The following is a 21596-nucleotide window of genomic DNA, read 5'->3' as shown; positions in this document are numbered from 1 at the left end:
GACTGATTTAACAGATCCGTTAGACTTTTGCCATTATTTTTTCTTCCTTTGTAGAAATCCTTCGAAGGAACATGGCAAGGATCAACTTTATCACACTTCATCCCTTGATAGCGAAAGTCCTTGATTCTGCCAATCTGTGATACAAGTTTAACAACTTATTTAGACATCCATGTAAGAATGTTACGAAGTTTTTCATTCCTTTTCCGAAGACGACACCTTTGCTCAGAGTGTCCTTTGTTCCCCCAGAAATAGCAGTGAAATGATTTATATTCAGTGGTTCTCTTACTAGCAGACTTTGTTGGAGTAGAATCCTTGTTCTTGCAAGCTGACACAGGTCTTTCACATGAAGAATTATTAATGGCTCTAACAAAGTTGATCTTACCTGTGCTTGGAATGTATATACCTTTATAGCTCAGACCACGTGTATCACGATGTTCTTTACATGCTCCAAGCATAGATGATAGCTTTGTAGAGCTATCATCTGAAACTGATGTTCGCAAGTTCAGTTTTCGAGGATTTTTCTTTGGTAAGATGATACCTTCGCAAGTTCAGTTTTCAAGGATTTTTCTTTAGTAAGAAACTGATGTTCTTTGTCCTTGAGCCATTTACGCTGAGATTCATATCTTGCTTCAGTTTCGTCAAGCCTTTCTTTTAACACACCGAGGTTACGAAGAAGATTATCGAATTCAGTTTTTTTTTAAGCGAACCTCTTCTTCATGATCTTTAACGGTAGATTGTAATAGTTTGTATCCACCATAATAACCCTTGAAGAGTTTTCTCAATTTTTTGTTTTCTTGACAGAGAGGACCCATGAATTTTCTCAGGGAAGCAATTGTCTTTGTTTCTTTTAATTCACGATTAAACAACATGATGTATTGAGAAACTTCCTCATCAACGCTCTATTCTTCTTCTGAATCACTTTCATCTGAAAGATCATCCAACTGTTTATCAAGAGATTTTTTCCAGTTGAATGCCGATTCGGCAGAAGGAGACGAGGAGGAGTTTTTCTCAAAGGTTTTAGATCTCTGAAGCTTAACTGAATAACCCTGAACTGATGTTACGTTATCAGAGATAGTACTCTTGTCCATAGAGTCAGATCGCTACAAACACAGACTGATGAGGTCTTAAACGTGTTTGCCTGCTCTGATACCAATTGAAAAAGCGGGGGCCTAACAACACCACACAATATTTCGATTAGCAATCTGTATGGACTAACTCCGAAATACTTTGCTAGAGAATCGACTAGATAGTCAGACTCAATCTAGATAAAAAAGTATCTCAAGGAGTTATTATCTCAATCTCTCAATTTGATCTTTACTCAAGCAAATAGAAATCTGCGATTCTTTATCAAAGAGATATAACTTGGACGGTACCAAAGACCAATGTCCAAGGATCAATCAACTACAATCAACAATCAACAACCGAAGGTTGGATTAGATAAGTTGATGATCTTAACGCACACCCTGTATTATTTCAATTATATAAAATATAATGCGGAAAAGAAATAACACAGACACCAGAAGTTTTGTTAGCGAGGAAACCGCAAATGCAGAAAAACCCCGGGACCTAGTCCAAATTGAATACACACTGTATTAAGCCGCTACAGACACTAGCCTACTGCAAACTAACTTCGGACTGGACTATAGTTGAACCCCAATCAGTCTCCCACTGATCCAAGGTACAGTTGTACTCCTACGCCTCTGATCCCATCAGGATACTGCGCACTTGATTTCCTTAGATGATCTCACCCACAACCAAGAGTTGCTGCAACCCAAAATCACAGACTTGATAATAAACAGATCTGTCTCACACAGAAAAGTCCATCAAAGGATAAATTTGTCTCCCACAGATAAACCCTAGGTTTTGTTCCGTCTTTTGATATAAAATCAAGGTGAACAGGAAACAATTGATAATCCCGTCTTATATTCCCAAAGAACAACCTAGATTAATCAATCACCTCTCTGCAATCCTTCCTGACTACACAAGCGGACTGTCGAGGAATCACAAGCAGTGAGACGAAGATGTTTGTGACTTCTTTATCTTGCCTATCGGATAACTCTCACGATCTCAATCCAATCAATCGATTGTACTCATACGATAAAAGATGCAAGATCAGATCACACAACTACGATAAAGTAGTATCGGTCTGGCTTCACAATCCCAATGAAGTCTTTAAGTCGTTAACCTTATTTTAGAGAAGAAAATCAAAGGTTAATGGAGATCGACTCTAGCGGGCGCACTAGTAGCATACAGACGTGTGGGGATTAGTTTTGCACAATGCTAGATGCCTCCTTTATATATCCTTCAAATCAGGGTTTTGCATTAGTTACAAAGCAATCCTTATTCACTGTTAGATGAAAACCTGATTTAGATTCAAGCTAATATTTCTCAACCGTTAGATCGAAAACTTAGCTTGTCATACACACTTGGGTAGACGTTTACTGGGTTCTTGAAAACCATGCCCAAACGTGTACGTATATGTTGGTTCAACATAGTAACCCAAAAGGTTAACCATATGAGCATTTCATATTAACCTTGTTCTTCTTCACCATAACTAGTTCAATTGACTCAAATGAACTAGTTAAAGAGTTGTTCAATTGCTATGAGATCTTATGTAACTACAAAAGACAAAATTGAAACAAAGATGATTCGATTCGATTGAATCGGCTCATGAACATTATAGCCACGGTTTGCATAAAGCACTCCTTAGTAATTTAATGTTTCATGTTCAGAGCACATATTTAGATCATAACCTCTTAAGTTCACAAACAAGTTCGCGGACTTTAGTTAATCGGTTGAGTTTTCCAAACTCAGCAGAAATTCTCGGAAAGAGAACTTCTGCCAGTTCACGGACTGAGTTTGCGGACTTAGCACACAAACGAGTTTTGGAAAATCCAGCAGAAATTCTCGCTCGAGAACTTCCGAAAGTTCGCGGACTGAGTCTGCGGACTGGATTCGCGGACTTGGAAAGCCAATTCCACAATCCTCCCGATTTATCTTGATCAACAAAGTTCGAAAACTTCGGTTCAAGGAATACATGGTTATGTAATCTAAACTCTCATTTCAATCATTGAGACATTCTCAGAGGATGCTATATAGCCGTTATTCACATACCGATTCACGTTAGAGAAATTCTCAAAGTGATTGAAACTTTTCAAGACTTTCGTCACTAGGTGAAGATAAACTTGATCAAAGAGAAACGCTTTACCAACACATGATTTCGAAATAAAAGATAAGCAATGAATGCTCAGGTCGAAATGTCAAATGTGTATGATCTAGTCTATATAGCATACGAATTTTGTCTCATAAGAAGTAGGAGATAGAAGAGATAGACTTTTGAGTGATAGATAAGTTCAAGTCTCCACATACCTTTTTGTTGATGAAGTTTCACGGTTCCTTGTATAGATCTTCGTCGTTGTATGATGAATCGCCATGAAGTCCTTGAGCTCAACTACACTTTTGTATCCTAGTACGAGACTTAGCTATGTAGACTAGAAATCAAGACTTACAGTTTTGATCACTAACATTGACAAACATGCTTGAGATAGCAACACATGCGAGGTTGACCGAGCTGTGCTCTAACAATCCACATCTTAATCAATGTGGTTGATGATTGCTCTTTTATTTGAAATATGATCTCATGATCTTGTTTAACTCTCTTTGTATCTCTTCCTTCTCTGCTTGCTTGTGATTAGTGAAATGGGGCTATTAATATGTAGTTTAAAAGGGGTTTTAAAATTGAATTCTTTAAATGGGGTTCTTTTTTATGAAGGAAACTGAAAATATTCTTTATATTTGTCTCTTAAATGGTAGAATCCTTTTTTGTATCATATTAGACTTTTCTTGTTGCATTATGTTTGTGAAGAGGGTGTCCTTTTCTGAACCTGGTCTCTTTTATCAGTAGTTTCTAGGCCATTCTCTATTGTTTCTGAACTAGGTTGCTTAGTATTGATAGTCATTAATTTGTTTTAACTTGTTGTCTATTTAGTTCTTTGCTTTCTATTCTAGCTTTTATTTGGGTCATTGTATTTCTTTATCCTTCTTTTTTATAACATGATAGATGGATGGTTGCTTTTGTCGTAGGTTGATTAAATCCTTTATTGTTTCCCTTGTCTTCTTCTCTCTTAGAGTCGTCTCTTACTGGCTCTCTCCTCGGGAATTTTTCTCAAATGGGGTTAAACCATTTTTGGTCCTAGATCTTTCTTTATTACCATGTCTTTCTTGATTTGAGTGTATGTATGCGACCTTGTCTCCTATCGTTCTGCTATCTTGTTAAGTTTTTAGATCCTCTTATGTTTACATGTTTTGCATGTTGAGTTTATGGTTTGTTATGCCAGAGGAATAATGGTCAAAATGAAGAATCTACCTTCACTTTGCAACCCTAGGTCCGCTGATATGACTAAGACCGCAGGTAAGTCCATCCAAATTACCCTTCCATTTCGTTTATAGTTTTCACATTTTTCATACTATATATTTCCTTTTAATCTTTCTTTGGTGATAAGTTTTGGTTTTTCCTCTGGTTTTTCAGATCTCCTAACTTTCAATTTGTAGCTGACAAATCTTTTGCCAAGATTTATAATCTCCTAACAAGGAAAAGCGACATGCCAGTATCACAATTTGGTTTGGCTATTCAGGGATCTTTTTCTTTCACTCTTCTTGTTTAATTTATTTCCTTTAATTTTCATTTGTTAAACTCTTTCCCTCTGTTGAATTATGAAGATGCTTATTATTCAGGTTTACCAGCTTCTGAAATTACTTAGAATTCATTAAGTTCTTTAGCTTTACTAAGCGTTAAATTATTAGTTGATTCTAGTTTTTAAGCTTTGTGATTATTTTTTTTTGTTCCTTGCTTTTATCTGCTTGAGGTTATTTACAACTTTATTTCCGGAATAGTTGAGACTGGACAGTAACTAGGCTTTTCATTTTGCACTCATCTTGTACAATTTTATTAACTTTTTAGTTTTAGTAATCTTTAAGTCGGTTAGTCTACTTTCGAATTGGTGTTATTTACATCTTGGGGTTATTTTCTGTTTCTAGGTTTCCCTTTTAAAATGTATTGTGTTTGTGTAAGGTTGGTGTGTACTTTAACGTACTTTTGTGTTTTTTCTTGTAATAGAAAAATGAAGGCTTTTGTGAAACAAAATTGAAAAAGCGAGGGTCTAACAACCACACCCAATATTTCGTTCGATAATCAGAATAAACAAACTCCAATATACTTTCAAGAGAATCAACTAGACAGTCAGACTCAATCTATAGAAAAAAATATCAAAGAGTTATATCTCAATTTCTATTCAATCCGCAATCAAACAAATAGGAATTTGCGAGCCCGATTGAATAAGATAAATAACTTACACGGTTAGGGCTGTCAATGGGTCTGGGTCCTCCCGGGTAGTACATGGCCCAGAACCGGACCTGGCATATCAACATCGGTTCCGGGTCCTAACGGTTCCCGGGCCGGTTCCATAATGTGTTGGCCCATAACCGGACCCAGTAAAGGACAAGGATAACCACCGGGTCCGGGTACCCATCGGGTAAAAAACAGACTTATATGACTTCCCAATTTTATGACTCCTGAGTTCTGAAAAAGGATTATTCAACACCTGCAAAGTGACCATCCTTAAACATACATACAGAAATAGAGTAATCTTGAGCTTAGAATCCTTAGATTAGGAAAATAAAAGTTATTTTCCTAGCTCTAAGTAAGAATCTGCCATTATATATAATAAATACAAAAGTTGGCAGACATTTTTTTAGCCGATAACTACAAGTAACGCCAGCCCTAATATATTCTATCGTATTATAACCACAAAAGTTGACAGACATATCATTTTATACAGTGTAGAAGCCCCAAAAGATAAATGCGTTTCCTTTACAAGTACATATACAGAAAAGAAGGATGTAGTTCGCACTTCGCATGTTCTTTGGCTATGCCTATACCAAAAATAAGTTCCCACCAGTTCAATAAAGATTTCACCATCATATTCCCAATTGTTCCTGTAAGAGAAACAAAAACAGTTAATCATACTCCCAATTTTTCCAATTCAGAAACCACCTCAAAATTATAATCACTAAATCACATTCTCTACCAAGTTTAAGGAAATACATTACGTAAAGATAAGCCTATTACAGAAGAACCCAAACAACAACACACCTGTCTTCTATATCAGTTAGCCAACGCGCAATGAAAACTACACCAAGTAACTCTGGGCTCTAGCTAACATAATTATATGGATTTAAAGTTTAAACGCAACCGAAATGAACCAAGTAACTCTAGGCAGTATCCAAAAATCTATCAAAACGCAATCAAATTTATGCATTCCAAGGTTAGCTGGTTATTTTACCTTAAATATATTGAAAGTTTCGTAATCCATAATAAGAACTTCACAAAAAACAAAATATATATACTCTTCTTCTTGTCCGTCAGTTAGACAATATGCAATGTTGCATCATCATCGTCTGACTGGAGCTCATCCATTGCCTCCAAAAGAGTCTGAAGTGAAGTATCACCTAACCCAATTCCCTCATCCAACACAATAAAATAGTTAGTTGACGTACAAGAACCATAGTAAATGAATCACTAACCAAAATTGATATAATAGCAAACATGAATTGAATATGTTACTTACTCTTCAGCGCACTTCTTATCCGATCTTGTGTGCATATCAGAGCTTTAATTGTTTCTGGAAGCATTGAAGAACGAAATTTATCTACAACTCTACCACTGGTGCTGAAAACGAATTCAGAAGCCACCGATGATGCGGGAATTGCTAATATATCACGAGCTATCAGTGCTACAATTGGATATATTGGACCATGAAATTTCCACCACCCCAAAACAACAAAACTAGAATCATTCAGATTAATACCACTTCCTTTTCTAATAGGGTGAACACCAGTTGATAGGTATTGCTCTAGATCTGTGCGAACAATGTCATGTTGTGAACTTTCTTCCAGAAATGCCGTCAAACCCTTCCTTCTAGAAGTAAAAGAACTTTGAGAAGCTGAAGTACTACCACTACTACAAACTGAAACTGAATCTTCCATGTTGACTTCATTTGTCGGAATGTTTACTGAGTATACATGAGCTGAAGAAGCATAACGTGTTGCATATTCATTATACAATCTTTTCAAGACTTCCATAACTTCTAACTTCTTCTCCTCGTTGTTACCAGGATATCTTAATGGGAAATAGTAATCCAATAAAATGGAAGCTATTGCGAATGTTTTACTAGAAAGTTTCCAATATCTTTCAAACTTTTTCATCATATTCACTGCCATTTTTGAGATTAATGCATCATCAGAATCACACCACTCACGAAGTTCAAAATACAAAGAACAAGCAGTATCAAAATAACGATTAACCGTCACTTATGATGTACCTGAAAAGAGAATGGTGACTTCATAAAATACCTTCAAGCAAATTGAAAGACTGCTTGCATTCTTCCAGTCTTCACCCGTTGGAGCAACATTAAGAAAATCAGGTTCAATCTTTGCAAACCGGTTAATTGCTTCCCGAAATAGAAGTGTTGTTTCAAGCATCATATAGGTAGAATTCCACCTTGTATCAACATCTTGAATCAACTTTTTATTAAGAGCATTTACTTGCAAGTAAACTTCTCGAAATTTTCGTTGTCTTTGTGGTGAACCTCTCATAAATTTCACTGAATTTCTAATTTTCTGTATTTCTTCTTTAATTTGCAGCATCCCATGATCAACAATAATGGCAACTACATGAGCATAACATCGAACATGGAATAATTCTCCATCCAAAAGTAATTCATTATCTGGTTTTAGTTGATCAATAAGTTCACTTACCACTACTTTGTTGGTTGAAGCATTATCCAACGTAATTGAAGCTATCTTCCTATCTATATTCCACTTGTACAACTGCTCCATCATTACCTTCGCAATGTTAACTCCACTGTGTTTCTCATCCTCAGAGTTAAAAGATAAAATTCTCTTCTGAATTTTCCATTCTTCATCAACATAATGAGTTGTCAAAGCCATATAACCTCTATTCTGAGTTGTACAAGTCCACATATCAGTAGTAAGGCTTATGCGACTCTGTACCTTACTAAAAATCTCTTACAAATGCTTCTTTTCCATTTGATAAATCTTTATGCAATCTGACTTCGTAGCGTTCCGCTTCACGAGTTTAATATTGGGTTGTAATGAAGTCAGCACCCTTCTAAAACCAATGTACTCTACAAATGGAAAAGGGAGTTCATGCAAGATAATCATTCTTGCAATACAATCACGAGTTACTTCTTGGTTAAACTTAAAGTTGTAAGCAGCTATTGGCCCATCTTGTGTTTCACTAGCTTTCAAGAACATCTGGTTAATTTGTTGTTGTGTTCCTTTGTACACCACACAACTTGTTAGATGTTTCCTCAAACTACTTGTCCCAATTTTTTATCTCCGCACCAATATTCTTCTTGCAGTGATTGCATTCTCGTGCGTTTTCCCTTTTATCAATACCTCTTTAAATTCATCCCAAGCCTTTTAGGTTCTTTTGCGTTTACGTGTAAGTGACGGAACCACATTTGTTGTTGCCACTTCCATATGATCAGAATCATCAGAATCACCAGAATCACTTGACTCACTGGGTACAGTTTCTACTTCTTTCGGCACTGCTGATTTTACAACTTTAATCTTCTTTGCAGCCTTCGAAACGACAGCTTTAGGAGGCGGCATACCCGGGGATTTCGAAACTGTAACTTTAGTCTTTTTTACAGGAACACAATGATCACCAATACTACTTCATGTTTGTTTTTTCATGTTACCTATGCAAGGAAAAACCAACAAACATCTGTATCAGGTGTCATAAAGTATAAACGATAATAAATTTAACAAGCATATACAGTAAGAAAAAGATAAATGTTCCAATCATATACATAAAACAGAAATAAAATGATATTCAATCTAACAGAAAAAATCAAAAGAGACTAAACAAGTGATTGAATTATGAGAGTCTTTTCTTAAAATGGAGAAATAACATTTCAAGTTTTCAACACACAAAATCATCCATACATGAATAGGTAACATACAACAGCAATATCTCCATTAAAATTGAGAAATTGAAAGATACCCACTGACTAACCTTATCACCAGCCATTATTAAACACGTAGGTTTTTGTTTCTTAACATTTCTAGTCCCACTGTTAAGAAAAATTGTTCACTTGTGAAAATAACAAGGTGCTGGAACTAAATTTATTTGTAATAGATGCCATGTTCCTAACATTTCTTAACATATTTCTTCTAAAATCTTTTTTTTAATGGAATCTCTTCTAAAATATTACTGTAACAGATTCAAGAGGATTCAAAAGCCTCTCAAATTGATTCAACTAAAATCACGCACATCAGTTTAAGAATTTGTAAGAATAGTATATAATACCTTTCTTTCAGTGTAAGAATTTGAGAAACAAAGGATTTTGTTGTAACTCCATTCTGTAGAAGTAGTTGCGGCTGTAGTAAATGAGTTGAAGGAGAAAGTAGATCGGCTGAAATGGAGTGGTGAGGACTTCTCATCCTTTATATATGACCTAATTTTTGTTGGGACTTTTACAGAATTAGCCTTTATGAAATACCCGAATACCCGCGGGTACCCGACGGGTCCTAAGTGGTAAATGGATCCAATTTTAGGACCCGAAACCGGACCCAAATCCATCGGATCCGGTTCCGGGCCTGGGTAATGGGTACCCATTGACATCCAATGGACGGTATCACAAACCAATATCCAAGCGTCAATCAATTCAATCAACAACCCAAAGGTCAGATTCAAGAACTAATTGAACTTAACGCACAACTTGTGATATTTCTATTATATAACAAAATATAATGCGGAAAAGAAATAACACATACACCAGAAATTTTGTTAACGAGGAAACCGCAAATGCAGAAAAACCTCGGGACCTAGTCCAGCTTTGAACACCACTCTGTATTAAGCCGCTACAGACACTAGACTACTACCAATGAAGTTAGGATTGGAATGTAGTTGAACCATGATCAATCTCACACAGATTCAAGGTACAATTGCGCTTCTTACGTCTCTGATCCCAGGAGGATACTACGCACTTGATTCCCTTACCTGACCTCACCCACAACCAAGAGTTGCTACGACCCAAAGTCGAAGACTTGATAAACAAATCTTTCTCACACAAAAAAGTCTATAAAAATAGATAAATCTGTCTCCCACAGAAATACCTTCGAGTTTTGTTCCGTCTTTTGATAAATCAAGGTGCACAGGAACCAATTGATAAACCGGACTTATATTCCCGAAGAACAGCCTAGTATTATCAATCACCTCACAATAATCTTAATCGAATGGTAGCGAAACAAGATATTGTGGAATCAGAAACGATGAGACGAAGATGTTTGTGACTACTTTTTATCTTGCCTATCGGAGAATCAATCTCGAGCAAATCTTAGAGAAGATAATACTCAATACGATAGAACAACGCAAAATGAGAACACACAATTATAGAGAAAATAATTGGGTGTGGCATCACAATCCCAGTGAAGTCTTCAAGTCGTTAACCTACAAGGTTTCGTGAAAAACCTAAGGTTAAAAGAGAATCAACTCTAGATTATGCAACTAGTATCACACATGAGGTGTGGGAATTAGGTTTCCCAATTGCTAGAGTTCTCCTTTATATAGTTTTCAAATCAGGGTTTGCAATCAATGTTACCTTGGTAACAAAGCATTCAATATTCACCGTTAGATGAAAACCTGATTAGATTCAAGCTAATATCTTTCGACCGTTTGATCGAACTTAGCTTGTTATCCACAAATGAAATGTACCTTCATTTAGGTTTAAGTAACCGTACCTAAACGTGTACACCATGTTGGCTCAACCGTAGTTAACCGAGATTAGCTATATGAAAACTCTCATATCAACCTTATTCATCTTAACCATAACTAGTTCAAATGACTCAAATAAAACTAGTTAAAGAGTTGTTCAATTGTTATATTCTCGTAGAAGTATACAAGAACACAACTGAAGCAAAATCGGTTTGATTCACTTGAACCAATTCATGAACATTATAGCCATAGTTTGCAAAGAATGCATTCCTTAATATATAAATGTATTAGTTCATGAGCCAACCGAATTTAGAACTTTAACCACTCAAGTATGCATACGGGTACACATACCTAAGCAGTCGGTCTGAGCTTGGGTTCGCCAGTATGCGAACGGGTACGCATACTTAAGTACACTTCCAAAACCCAGCGGAAATTCCCGGACCTATACCTTACGCAAGTACGCGTACCGGTATGTGTACTTGGTACACGGAATTTCACAACTTCAAGTACGCATACGGGTATGCATACTTTAGTTCCGGTCATGGATCACATACATGCAAGAATGCATACTATGTTTATAATCCAATCATGATTAAGTATTCTAAACTCTATTTCAATCATTGAACCTTTTTTAGAGGATAACAATATCCGTTTTCACACACTATTAGCATCAAAGCAATTTTCAAGTTATTGAAATAATCATAACGAAACATTCCAAGTCTACATCAAATGATTGTATCACACAAACCATGTAAGATGTTACTCGGCGATTTTCACATGATCATCTTTTGACTTTCGTCAAGAATATAAGATGAACTTGGTTGAAGAGAAATCATACCAACACATATTTCTAGAAATATGTAAGCGAGTTAATCTCAGCTCGAAATCTCAAATGTGTATAATCGACAACTATATAGTAATACGACTTTTGTCTCAATATAGGAAATAGAGTAAAAATAGACTTTCCAAGTGATGGATGAGTTTTAGTCTCCACATACTTTTTTTTGATGAAGTTCCACAAGCTCTCCTTAGTAGTTCTTCGTCTTCAATTGATGAACGTCGTGAAGTCTAATGCTCAACTACACAATCTATCCTAGTCCGACACGTCACTATAAGTAGACTAGAAATCAAGACTTATAGTTTTGATCACTAACATTGACAAACAAGCTTGAGATAGAAACGCTTGCGAGTTCAACCGAGCAGTGCTGTAACAATCTCCCCCTTTGTCAATTTTAGTGACAAAACTATCAATACATATGGATTACAAAATAAATAAACTTTGTAGCTTCTCATCCAAATGCTTGATCTCCTTGGTTCTTCAACAGTACTCGAAATCTTCGTCACTTCCAAGTACTCCAATGATTCCAAATGTGTTCAGTTCCGCATCATTGTTGTTGAAGATCCGTAGCAATAACAATGAGAAAACAATTGCTCTCAATCATTGTTATACAGTGTCATAGTATTACTACACAACATCAAAGTTCAATTGTATCACAACTTTGACAACAATATTATGGTGATATGTGTCGCTCCCCCTTAGTCAATACTTCATCTCACAATAAAAACCACTCCCCCTTACATAATGATCTGTAAACTATATGTATTTGTAGTGTAAACTACACATTAATTCTCCCCCTTTTTTGTCAATATAAATTGGCAAACATAGAAAACTAGTGGGATCCTCATGAAATTTTCATAGAGATACTTCATGACCAAAAGAGAATAACATACCAACTTGTTTCGATGATTTGACATAGTCGAAACTTAATGTATTCATCAAGGAGTTTATTCCACAGCCGCACTCCCCACAAAGATTTGGAAATTAAGCACAAGTTCAATTAAGAACTCTCCCCCATAAAATGTCATTCCCGAAAGAACAACAAGAGCGACCTTACTTTTAAAAGAAAATAAGGATTTCTTTGGACATTAACAAATCACATGAAACATGAATTTGTATCCAAAAATCATAATTGAATTAACCACAAGGAAAATGATTAATTCAATTGGTCATGCTCAACATAAGAAAACTTACGGAGCAACACAGTACATACACAAAGATGTGGATCAGGGAAAGACCAATACTGCGGAATAGTCAAAGATTCATTCTATTTTCCATCACTATTTGCACAATGACATATAATAGTCTTAATCTTTGTAAACAAAAGTTCATCCTTTCTTTCATAAATATTTGCATAATGACATAAAAGGCTTAACTTTTGTAGTCAAAAGTTCATTCTATCTTTTATCAATACTTTCATATCGACATATAATAGAGTTAACTTTTGAACAAATATGGCACATTCAAAGTTCACGGACGTAAACAACATATCCCATAATAATTTGCAATTTATAAACTACAAAGATTAATACTGCAAAAATCATCTTCCAAATAGACTTTAGAATTTAAACAAATAAATCTAAAAAAATTGCAAGATGAAAATCGTTGGAAATATCTATGTGTACTCACAACAATGGCTATTCCAAACCCTAGTTATCCTTCTTAAAACACAAGAATAAATTCTCATAAGAAGTTTCCTAGTCAAAATCAAGACAAACTCGTAATGCACATACAAGATGTTTTGTCCTTACAGGATTGAATCAATCTTTTTTGCATGGATTTACACCAAGAATATCTACCAAAGGCGTATAAAAATATTTTCTTAACAGAGAAGAACATACAAAGTCATTAACGACCATGCACCATGGTTCACATAAGATGATTGTGAACATTCAAGAATCGCATAGAAATGCGTACTACAGCCCATTCTTGAACCTCCTTCTTTGTGATTCACCAAAAACATTCTTGTAAAAGCTACAAATGGGTTTAGAATATTAGTGCTCCAAGAATCCAAGTGCCCAAGTCCAAGAGAAGTGGAACAAGTGCGAAGAAACAGAGCAAAACAATCAAAAACAAGATACGGGACAAATACCAATCTTAACTCATACAAATTCAAGAATTATCATCTCCATTTTGAAGAGAATTCAAGTAGTAAGAGAATGAAAAAAGAATGAGGTCATTCCGAGTTCGGACGAAGAAGTTGCGGCCAACACAAGTTTATCGAATATCGACGTCTACGGGCAAGTATGCATACCGGTTTGCAAACGAATTTTCATGACCCGAAGCAGTATGCAAACGGGTATGCGTACTAAAATCCCTGTATTTTGGTTTTTAATGATGGTATGTGTACCATGAAGTCCAAACATTCCGAACTACTATTTTCATACCTAAACATTTAAGAACCTTAAACACAGATCAAGTTAGGTAGGATTGAACAATAAACACGGTACCTGGATCATTATAAGTACTCTAAGAAAATAAAAACACAAATATTTCTCAAGTTTATAGACATACCTTTTTAGAAGAATTTAGTCGAATTCTATGGCCTTACCGAACATAATCTGTGTGCCCCAATTCTCGTGCTTCCCTCACCGTATACATAGCAGGGCATTCCTTGGTGAGGATGCACTTACAACACAATCAAATTGTGTTGAAGTGAATAATGTCTTGCTCACCACAAGTGACTTTTGGATTATCATGAAAGAGATCGTTTTAGAACCTTTCACATCCAAATCCATCTTTCCAAAGAACTTTTTAAGTTCCAACATCATGAATACTGCCTTCTCCATAGTCATGAAATTTTATGGGAAATCATTCCTTTTCACACTCAAAACATCATTGACTTTCTTTGATATACACTTCTGAGTGCGTTTAGGAAAAACATGACCCTTCTTCCCATTACTCTTCTGGAATTCTCGGAAGAGAATTGGATTCACTATTCTTTTGCAAGTTACTCTTTCTCCAATAGGGAGCATCGGATCTTGTCTTCGTATTTACAAAGTTATCCTTTTGATAATCATTACGTATGTGAAAAGGATTCTTATGACGTTTATAGGAAAATCTAGGCTTATCACAACACTGATTACTTTGCCTAAAGGTTGGACAGTTACAACCTGTAACGTTAATGGGATTAACCTTAACATATGATCTTGGTTTCACAACTTCTTGTGATGCCCAAACAAGAACATCATGAAGTTTCTCATTCCTTATACGAAAACGACATCTCCTTTCCAAGTGACCTTTATTTCCGCAATAGTGGCAAACACAAGGAATGTTCTGACCTCGATCTGTGTGTGCTGACTTCGGAGGTTGATATACTTTTCTCTTTTCAACCTTAACTTCCGGTGAAGGTATTCAACTTTTTCCATCAGTGGAAACCTTTTGTTGAGAAGAATCACTAGCCTTGACAAATTTTACCTCTTTGCTAATACTTGGAGCATTTATTCCCTTATATCCCAATCCTCGTGTATCACGATGATTTTCACTTGCTCCTAGCATAGTGGTTAATTTGTTTGAACTAGTATTGAACTTTTTCAATTCATCTTCCAACATCTTGATTTTATCAAGAGCAGTAGCTAAATCAGCCTCAAGACGTTTTTCTCGAGCGAGAAAAACGCTTTCTCTGTCATTAAAACTTGCTTGCTGAGAGTTGATCATTGCTTCAGTTTCTGCAAGTTTCTCTTCCAACAATAAGTATTTTTGATAAACATTATCACATTCAAGTGACTTTCTACTCAGGTTTTCCTCAGAATCTTTGAGGACCGATTCACAAGAGCGATTCCAACCATAAAGACCTCCGTAAATCCTTTTTAATTTATTGTTTTGTCGACAGAGAGGAGTCGGAAGAGGTGTGACATGAGAAGTTGTAATCTTCTTAATTTTCAACGAATCCAAAAACTTAACAAACTCTGAGACTTCCTCATCAACATCTCTATCAATATATGAATCACCTTCATCAGAAAGTTCATCCAACTGTTCTTCTAGGCGTGTTTCCCAATCAACAATTTTTACATTCAGAGAATGTTTCGATATTAACTTAGATGTGACAGTTCTCTCAGGTGAATTCAAGCTTTGAAAATCATCTGGTAATTTCTGACCTGGTACATTATTAGAGATAGACTCGTCCATAATAATCAGATTGATACAAACACAAACTTATGAGGTCTTTAACGTGTTTGCTTGCTCTGATACCAATTGAAAAAGCGGGGGTCTAACAACTACTCCCAATATTTCGTTCAGAAATCTGAATAGACAAACTCCAATATACTTTCAAGAGAATCAACTAGAAAGTCAGACTCAATTTATAGAAAATTATATCAACGAGTTATATCTCAGTTTCTCAACTCAGTCTGCAATCAAACAAACGGGAATTTGCGATCCCGATTGAATAAGAGAAATAACTTGGACGGTATCACAAACCAATATCCAACTGTCAATCAACAACCCAAAGGTCGAATTCAAGAACTGATTGAACTTAACGCATAACCTATGATATTTCTATTATATAAAAAATATAATGCGGAAAAAGAAACAACACAGACACCAGAAATTTTGTTAACGAGGAAACCGCAAATGCAGAAAAACCCCGGGATCTAGTCCAGCTTTGAACACCATACTGTATTAAGCCGCTATCGACACTAGCCTACTACCAATGAACTTCAGACTAGAATGTAGTTGAACCCTAATCAATCTCACACTGATTCAAGGTACAGTTGCGCTCCTTACGTCTCTGATCCCAGCAATATACTACGCACTTGATTCTCTTAGCTGTTCTCACTCACGACCAAGAGTTGCTACGACCCAAAGTCGAAGTTTTGATAAACAAATCCGTCTCATACAGAAAAATATATAGAAATAGATAAATCTGTCTCCCACAGAAATACCTACGAGTTTTGTTCCGTCTTTTGATGAATCAAGGTGCACATGAACCAATTGATAAACCAGACTTATATTCTCGAAGAACAGCCTAGTACTATCAATCACCTCACAATAATTTTAATCGTATGGCAGCGAAACAAGATATTGTGAAATCACAAACGATGAGACGAAGATGTTTGTGACTACTTTTTATGTTGCCTATCGGAGAATCAATCTCGAGCAAATCTTAGAGAAGATAATACTCAATACGATAGAACATCGCAAGATCAGAACACACAATTACAAAGAAAATAGTTGGGTCTGGGTTCATAATCCCAATGAAGTCTTCAAGTCGTTAACCTACAGGGTTTCGTGAAAAACCTAAGGTTAAAGGAGAATCGACTCTTGCTTATTCAAATAGTATCACACAGGAGGTGTGGGGATTAGGTTTCCCAGTTGCTAGAGTTATCCTTTATATAGTTTTCAAATCAGGGTTTGCAATCAATGTTACCTTGGTAACAAAGCATTCAATATTCACCGTTAGATGAAAACCTGATTAGATTCAAGCTAATATCTTTCAACTGTTATATCAAACTTAGCTTGTTATACACAAATGAAATGTACCTTCATTTAGGTTTAAGTAACCATACCTAAACGTGTACACCATGTTGGCTCAACCGTAGTTAACCGAGATTAGCTATATGAACACTCTCATATCAACCTTATTCATCTTAACCATAACTATTTCAAATGACTCAAATAAGTTCAGTTAAAGAGTTGTTTAATTGCTATATTCTCATAGAAGTATACAAGAACACAATTGAAGAAAAATCGGTTTGATTCACTCGAATCAATTCATGAACATTATAGCCACGGTTTGCAAAGAATGCATTCCTTAATATATAAATGTATTAGTTCATGAGCCAACCGATTTTAGAACTTTAACCACTCAAGTATGCATACGGGTACGTATACCTAAGCATTCGGTCTGAGTTTGGGTTCGCCAGTATGCGAACGGGTACGCATACTTAAGTACGCTTCCAAAACCCAACAGAAATTCCCGGACCTATACCTTACGCAAGTACGCGTACCGGTATGTGTACTTGGTACACGGAATTTCACAACTTCAAGTACGCATACGGGTATGTATACTTTAGTTCCGGTCATGGATCACATACATGCAAGAATGCGCACTATGTTTATAATCCAATGATAGTTAAGTATTCTAAACTCCATTTCAATCATTGAAACTTTCTTAGAGGATGACAATAGCCGTTTTTACACACTATTAGCATTAAAGCAATTTTCAAGTTATTGAAATAATCATAACGAAACATTCCAAGTCTACATCAAATGATTGTATCACACAAAACATGTAAGATGTTACTCAACGATTTTCACATGATCATCTTTTGACTTTCTTCAAGAATATAAGATGAACTTGGTTGAAGCGAAAGCTTACCAACACATATTTCTAGAAATATGTAAGCGAGTTAATCTCAGCTCGAAATCTCAAATGTGTATAATCGACAAATATATAGTAATACGAATTTTGTCTCAATATAGGAGATAGAGTAGAAATAGACTTTCCAAGTGATGGATGAGTTTTAGTCTCCACATACTTTTTTTTGATGAAGTTCCACAAGATCTCCTTAGTATTTCTTTGTCTTTAATTGATGAACGCCGTGAAGTCTAATGCTCAACTACACAATCTATCCTAGTCCAAGACATCACTATAAGTAGATTAGAAATCAAGACTTATAGTTTTGATCACTAATATTGACAAACAAGCTTGAGATAGCAACGCTTGCGAGTTCGACCGAGCAGTGCTCTAACAAACATGATGCTGAAATGAACACTGAGTATGTTCTTTATGGTTGTATTTTCGAAGATGCCATCAAGCAAATCTTCGATTGTGGAAAAGGCTTTACCATCATCCTTAATCATTAAAAAGGGATCTTTTTCCTGTACTGGCCGCGTGGCAGTTTATCAGGATTGTTCGTGACAGAAGAGCTCAGGGATCCTTATTGATAGTTTTATCGCAAGCAAAGGTGCTCAATATTTACAACTTGTTTGGAAAACCATCCACACTGTGAGTATTAGAAGACTACTCGTTGGGTACAAAAGTTTTGGTTATCTTTGAAAGTTTAGTTTTAAAATCTTTTTTAGGACACATCGCATTGTGTTTTTTTTCCCTTCGTCAAGGTCTTATCCCTTTGGCTACAGGTTTTCGCTGTCAAGTTTTTTAACGAGGCAACATATGCGTGTCCAGCACCTTTTGGTGATTTTATCATTTACCTTCTATTGTTTGTCTTTTATTTTTTATGTGATACCTTTAATTTGTTAGCTATAATAAATAACTATAATCTGTAGTAACCATGACTGCTAACGCCTTAAGTTAGTCTCTTTAGTGAATTCCCAATCTGAATCATGCTTTGGATCATCTGGAAGAATAATAAGTTTTTCACTAAAAGATAATCTAAAATTGTATTTTTTTTCTAAAAAGAAATGTTCTTAAGGTGTTCTTGGTGTTGTTGGCGAGAACATGATTGTTTTCGTTGTATAATTTTTCTTGTTTTTGTTGTATTTTTTTTTTCTTGTTTTTCTTATTTCCATTGAATAAGGAGTATTATTACAAGAAACTAGTTGGAAGCCTAACAAGCTAAGCTCCAACAACGTACTACTACATTAGTTGAACAGGTTGCCGAGCTAGCTTACCAACGAGCCTCATGAGGAACTAACCAAGGGAGCCGAAACGGATATGAGAGATGATTATGTCGCAAGGGGGCAAACTAACTCTACCTTTCCATGTCAAATTCTGCAATATTGCATCAGCGGAACTCAAATTTAGGACCTCCTAGAACGCATCAAACCTTTGAGGAATGAGATGATCAGCTGAACTAATTACCCGTTTTATTGCCGCAAAAGGATACATTCGTAAATTAATAACTATGAGGGTAAAATAGTATTTAGAAAGATTCCTAAGCCATCCCCGACCACTTGCTTCTTGGATGCTAGCTAGAGTGTAAGGCAAACCAAAATGCTTAGCTCTAAATGAAAATGGACCCACTTGGCGTGTTTATTGGGGTAGACTAATCAACCAGTTATCTCCAATTCTACGACGACTTTGACTAGATAATTATCTGACATAAAGCTAAATCTACGGAGGCGTTGACTAAAGACTTTAGTTGGTTCGGATTGGCCACCATCCAGTTTTGTTTCGACTAATGTTCAATTATATAAAGGATCACTACAACTCTTCTTCCTTCATTCTTTAGAAAAAGAAAATCTCTTCTTCCACAAAGAAATGTTCAACAAATCAATGGATGCAACGGCTGAGTCCGAGAGTCTTCTTGTGTCTCGGCTTGAGACTGGTGAGAGCCGTCTGAGTTCTCCGGTGGGCACTTCCGGGAATTCAAATTGTCCACGGAAGATTTTCATTACGTTTCTAGCAATTATGGTTTTAGGTGGAATACTCGTTGGTGTCTCTTCCTTGTTTAGAGGTCCATTTATTATGGAACCGGAGCTATATATCCAAAATTTTCATATTCCGGCTCTTGATGTAACCTCGAACGACGCAGGAATCATAAACACCACAACCATAATGTTCGGTCTCAGTTTCGAGAATCTAAACCCAAAACAATCTGAAATTTTCTATGATGTCGTGAACATGAATCTTCACTATTATGGTAGTAATTTTAGTTTACCAATCGGAAATACATCTATACCGGAATTTGATCAAGGGAATGTTTGGCCAACCATTCGTGTTGAGACAATTCAGACTTATGGGGTATCCTGGGAGGACGCTAGGACGGAGATTTTCAAGGGGAATGAAGCTTTCTTTCGGCTCGAGTTGCATACCAAGTATAGGTCTTCTAATGAACCTTGGTTTGTGAAGTCAAGGAGATATGATTTGAGAATAGGAGCTAATGTTACGGTCAATGGTCATGGATTGAAGTCTGTGAAGCAAAGACTAAAGATGTCTACGCTTTAGTGCCTCCATACACGTTAAGTGATTGTATTCTTGTAATTACCGTTGCATTAGTTATTACTTGCTTGCGTTACCTGTTTTTCTTTCACTTACTTTTGTAAAATCTTGCTGTTTGATTATATTTAGCCACTTTGTATTTTTTTTTTATGGGTCTTCAAAAGTAATATGGATTTTTTTCTCTTTATCGTAACAAAGGCGGGTGGCAGACCTGCAGAAACAGTTAGAAAATGAATTTACCATGAAAGATCTTGGTAATAAGGGACAAAGTTAAGAGAACACTTGTAAAGCTGAATGAGTGTTAGAGAGGTTCATATAGGAGAATGCTAAGCCAATCAGTTCTCCATTTGGAAGCCAAGTTCGTCTTTCAAGTTTATAATGTGCGAACAGATGAAGAAAAATAGTGCATGTTTATGGACCATATTCTTCAGCTAATGGGAGTCTTAATTAATATATGTTATGGTGTGTATAAGACCAGATATTGCACATGCCTTAGGAGTAGTGAGTAGTAGATATGCAAGCAACCCAGAAAAACAACATTGGGAAAATGTGAAGTGGATACTCAGATATTTGAGAGGTAACATAATGTTGGAATGTAATTTGTAATGTCTAGAATTGGTTTTAGTTACTGAGTTGTAAATCAGTAAAAGAAAAATCTTCATAGTGAAATAGTTTGATCAGTGTGAATGAAGTTTAGTCTTGAGGATTAGAAAAGTCTAAAATTAGCTAGAGTAAGTTTGTGTCTGTCAACCAAATACTTTTACGTGAAGAAATATTCAGTCGAGGTTTAGAAAGTACTAGAGAGTCGACAGTTGATGGCTATAAATAGCCATAGTCTGTAACATTTAAAAGTGGAGCAAGAACATTAATATAAAACAATGAGTTTGAGAGTACAAGTCTTGTTCCAAGTACTAGTTTACTAGGAGCTTTATATAAGCAATTTTAACTACTACGCGTATATTTCCGAAGTATCATCAAATATCTAAACTTTAACATGGTATCAGAGTTTGTTTCGATCCATATGGAGATGAGAAGATATGAAGATAAAGAAGAGTAGAAGATGCATTCCCTGCTAAAGAAGCTGTGACCAAATTCTAAGTGTAAGAAAAGAA

General features: G+C 35.9%; 1 protein-coding gene across 1 annotated transcript; it reads left to right on the top strand.

Moving 5' to 3' along the window:
- The first annotated feature begins 19818 nt into the window (after positions 1 to 19818).
- On the top strand, positions 19819 to 20490 carry LOC113296274 (protein NDR1-like). The gene has a single exon (XM_026544586.1). The coding sequence runs from the start codon at positions 19819 to 19821 to the stop codon at positions 20488 to 20490; it is 672 nt and encodes a 223-aa protein (XP_026400371.1).
- Positions 20491 to 21596: the final 1106 nt, after the last annotated feature.

This window comes from Papaver somniferum, chromosome 7 (assembly GCF_003573695.1).
Source record: "Papaver somniferum cultivar HN1 chromosome 7, ASM357369v1, whole genome shotgun sequence".
Taxonomy (NCBI): domain Eukaryota; kingdom Viridiplantae; phylum Streptophyta; class Magnoliopsida; order Ranunculales; family Papaveraceae; genus Papaver; species Papaver somniferum.
Note: the sequence above shows the minus strand (reverse complement) of the source record. Positions and strands in the feature narration are given on the sequence as shown.

Coding starts and splice junctions, on each gene's coding strand:
- LOC113296274 (XM_026544586.1), top strand. CDS start 19,819: ATGGATGCAACGGCTGAGTCCGAGAGTCTTCTTGTGTCTCGGCTTGAG.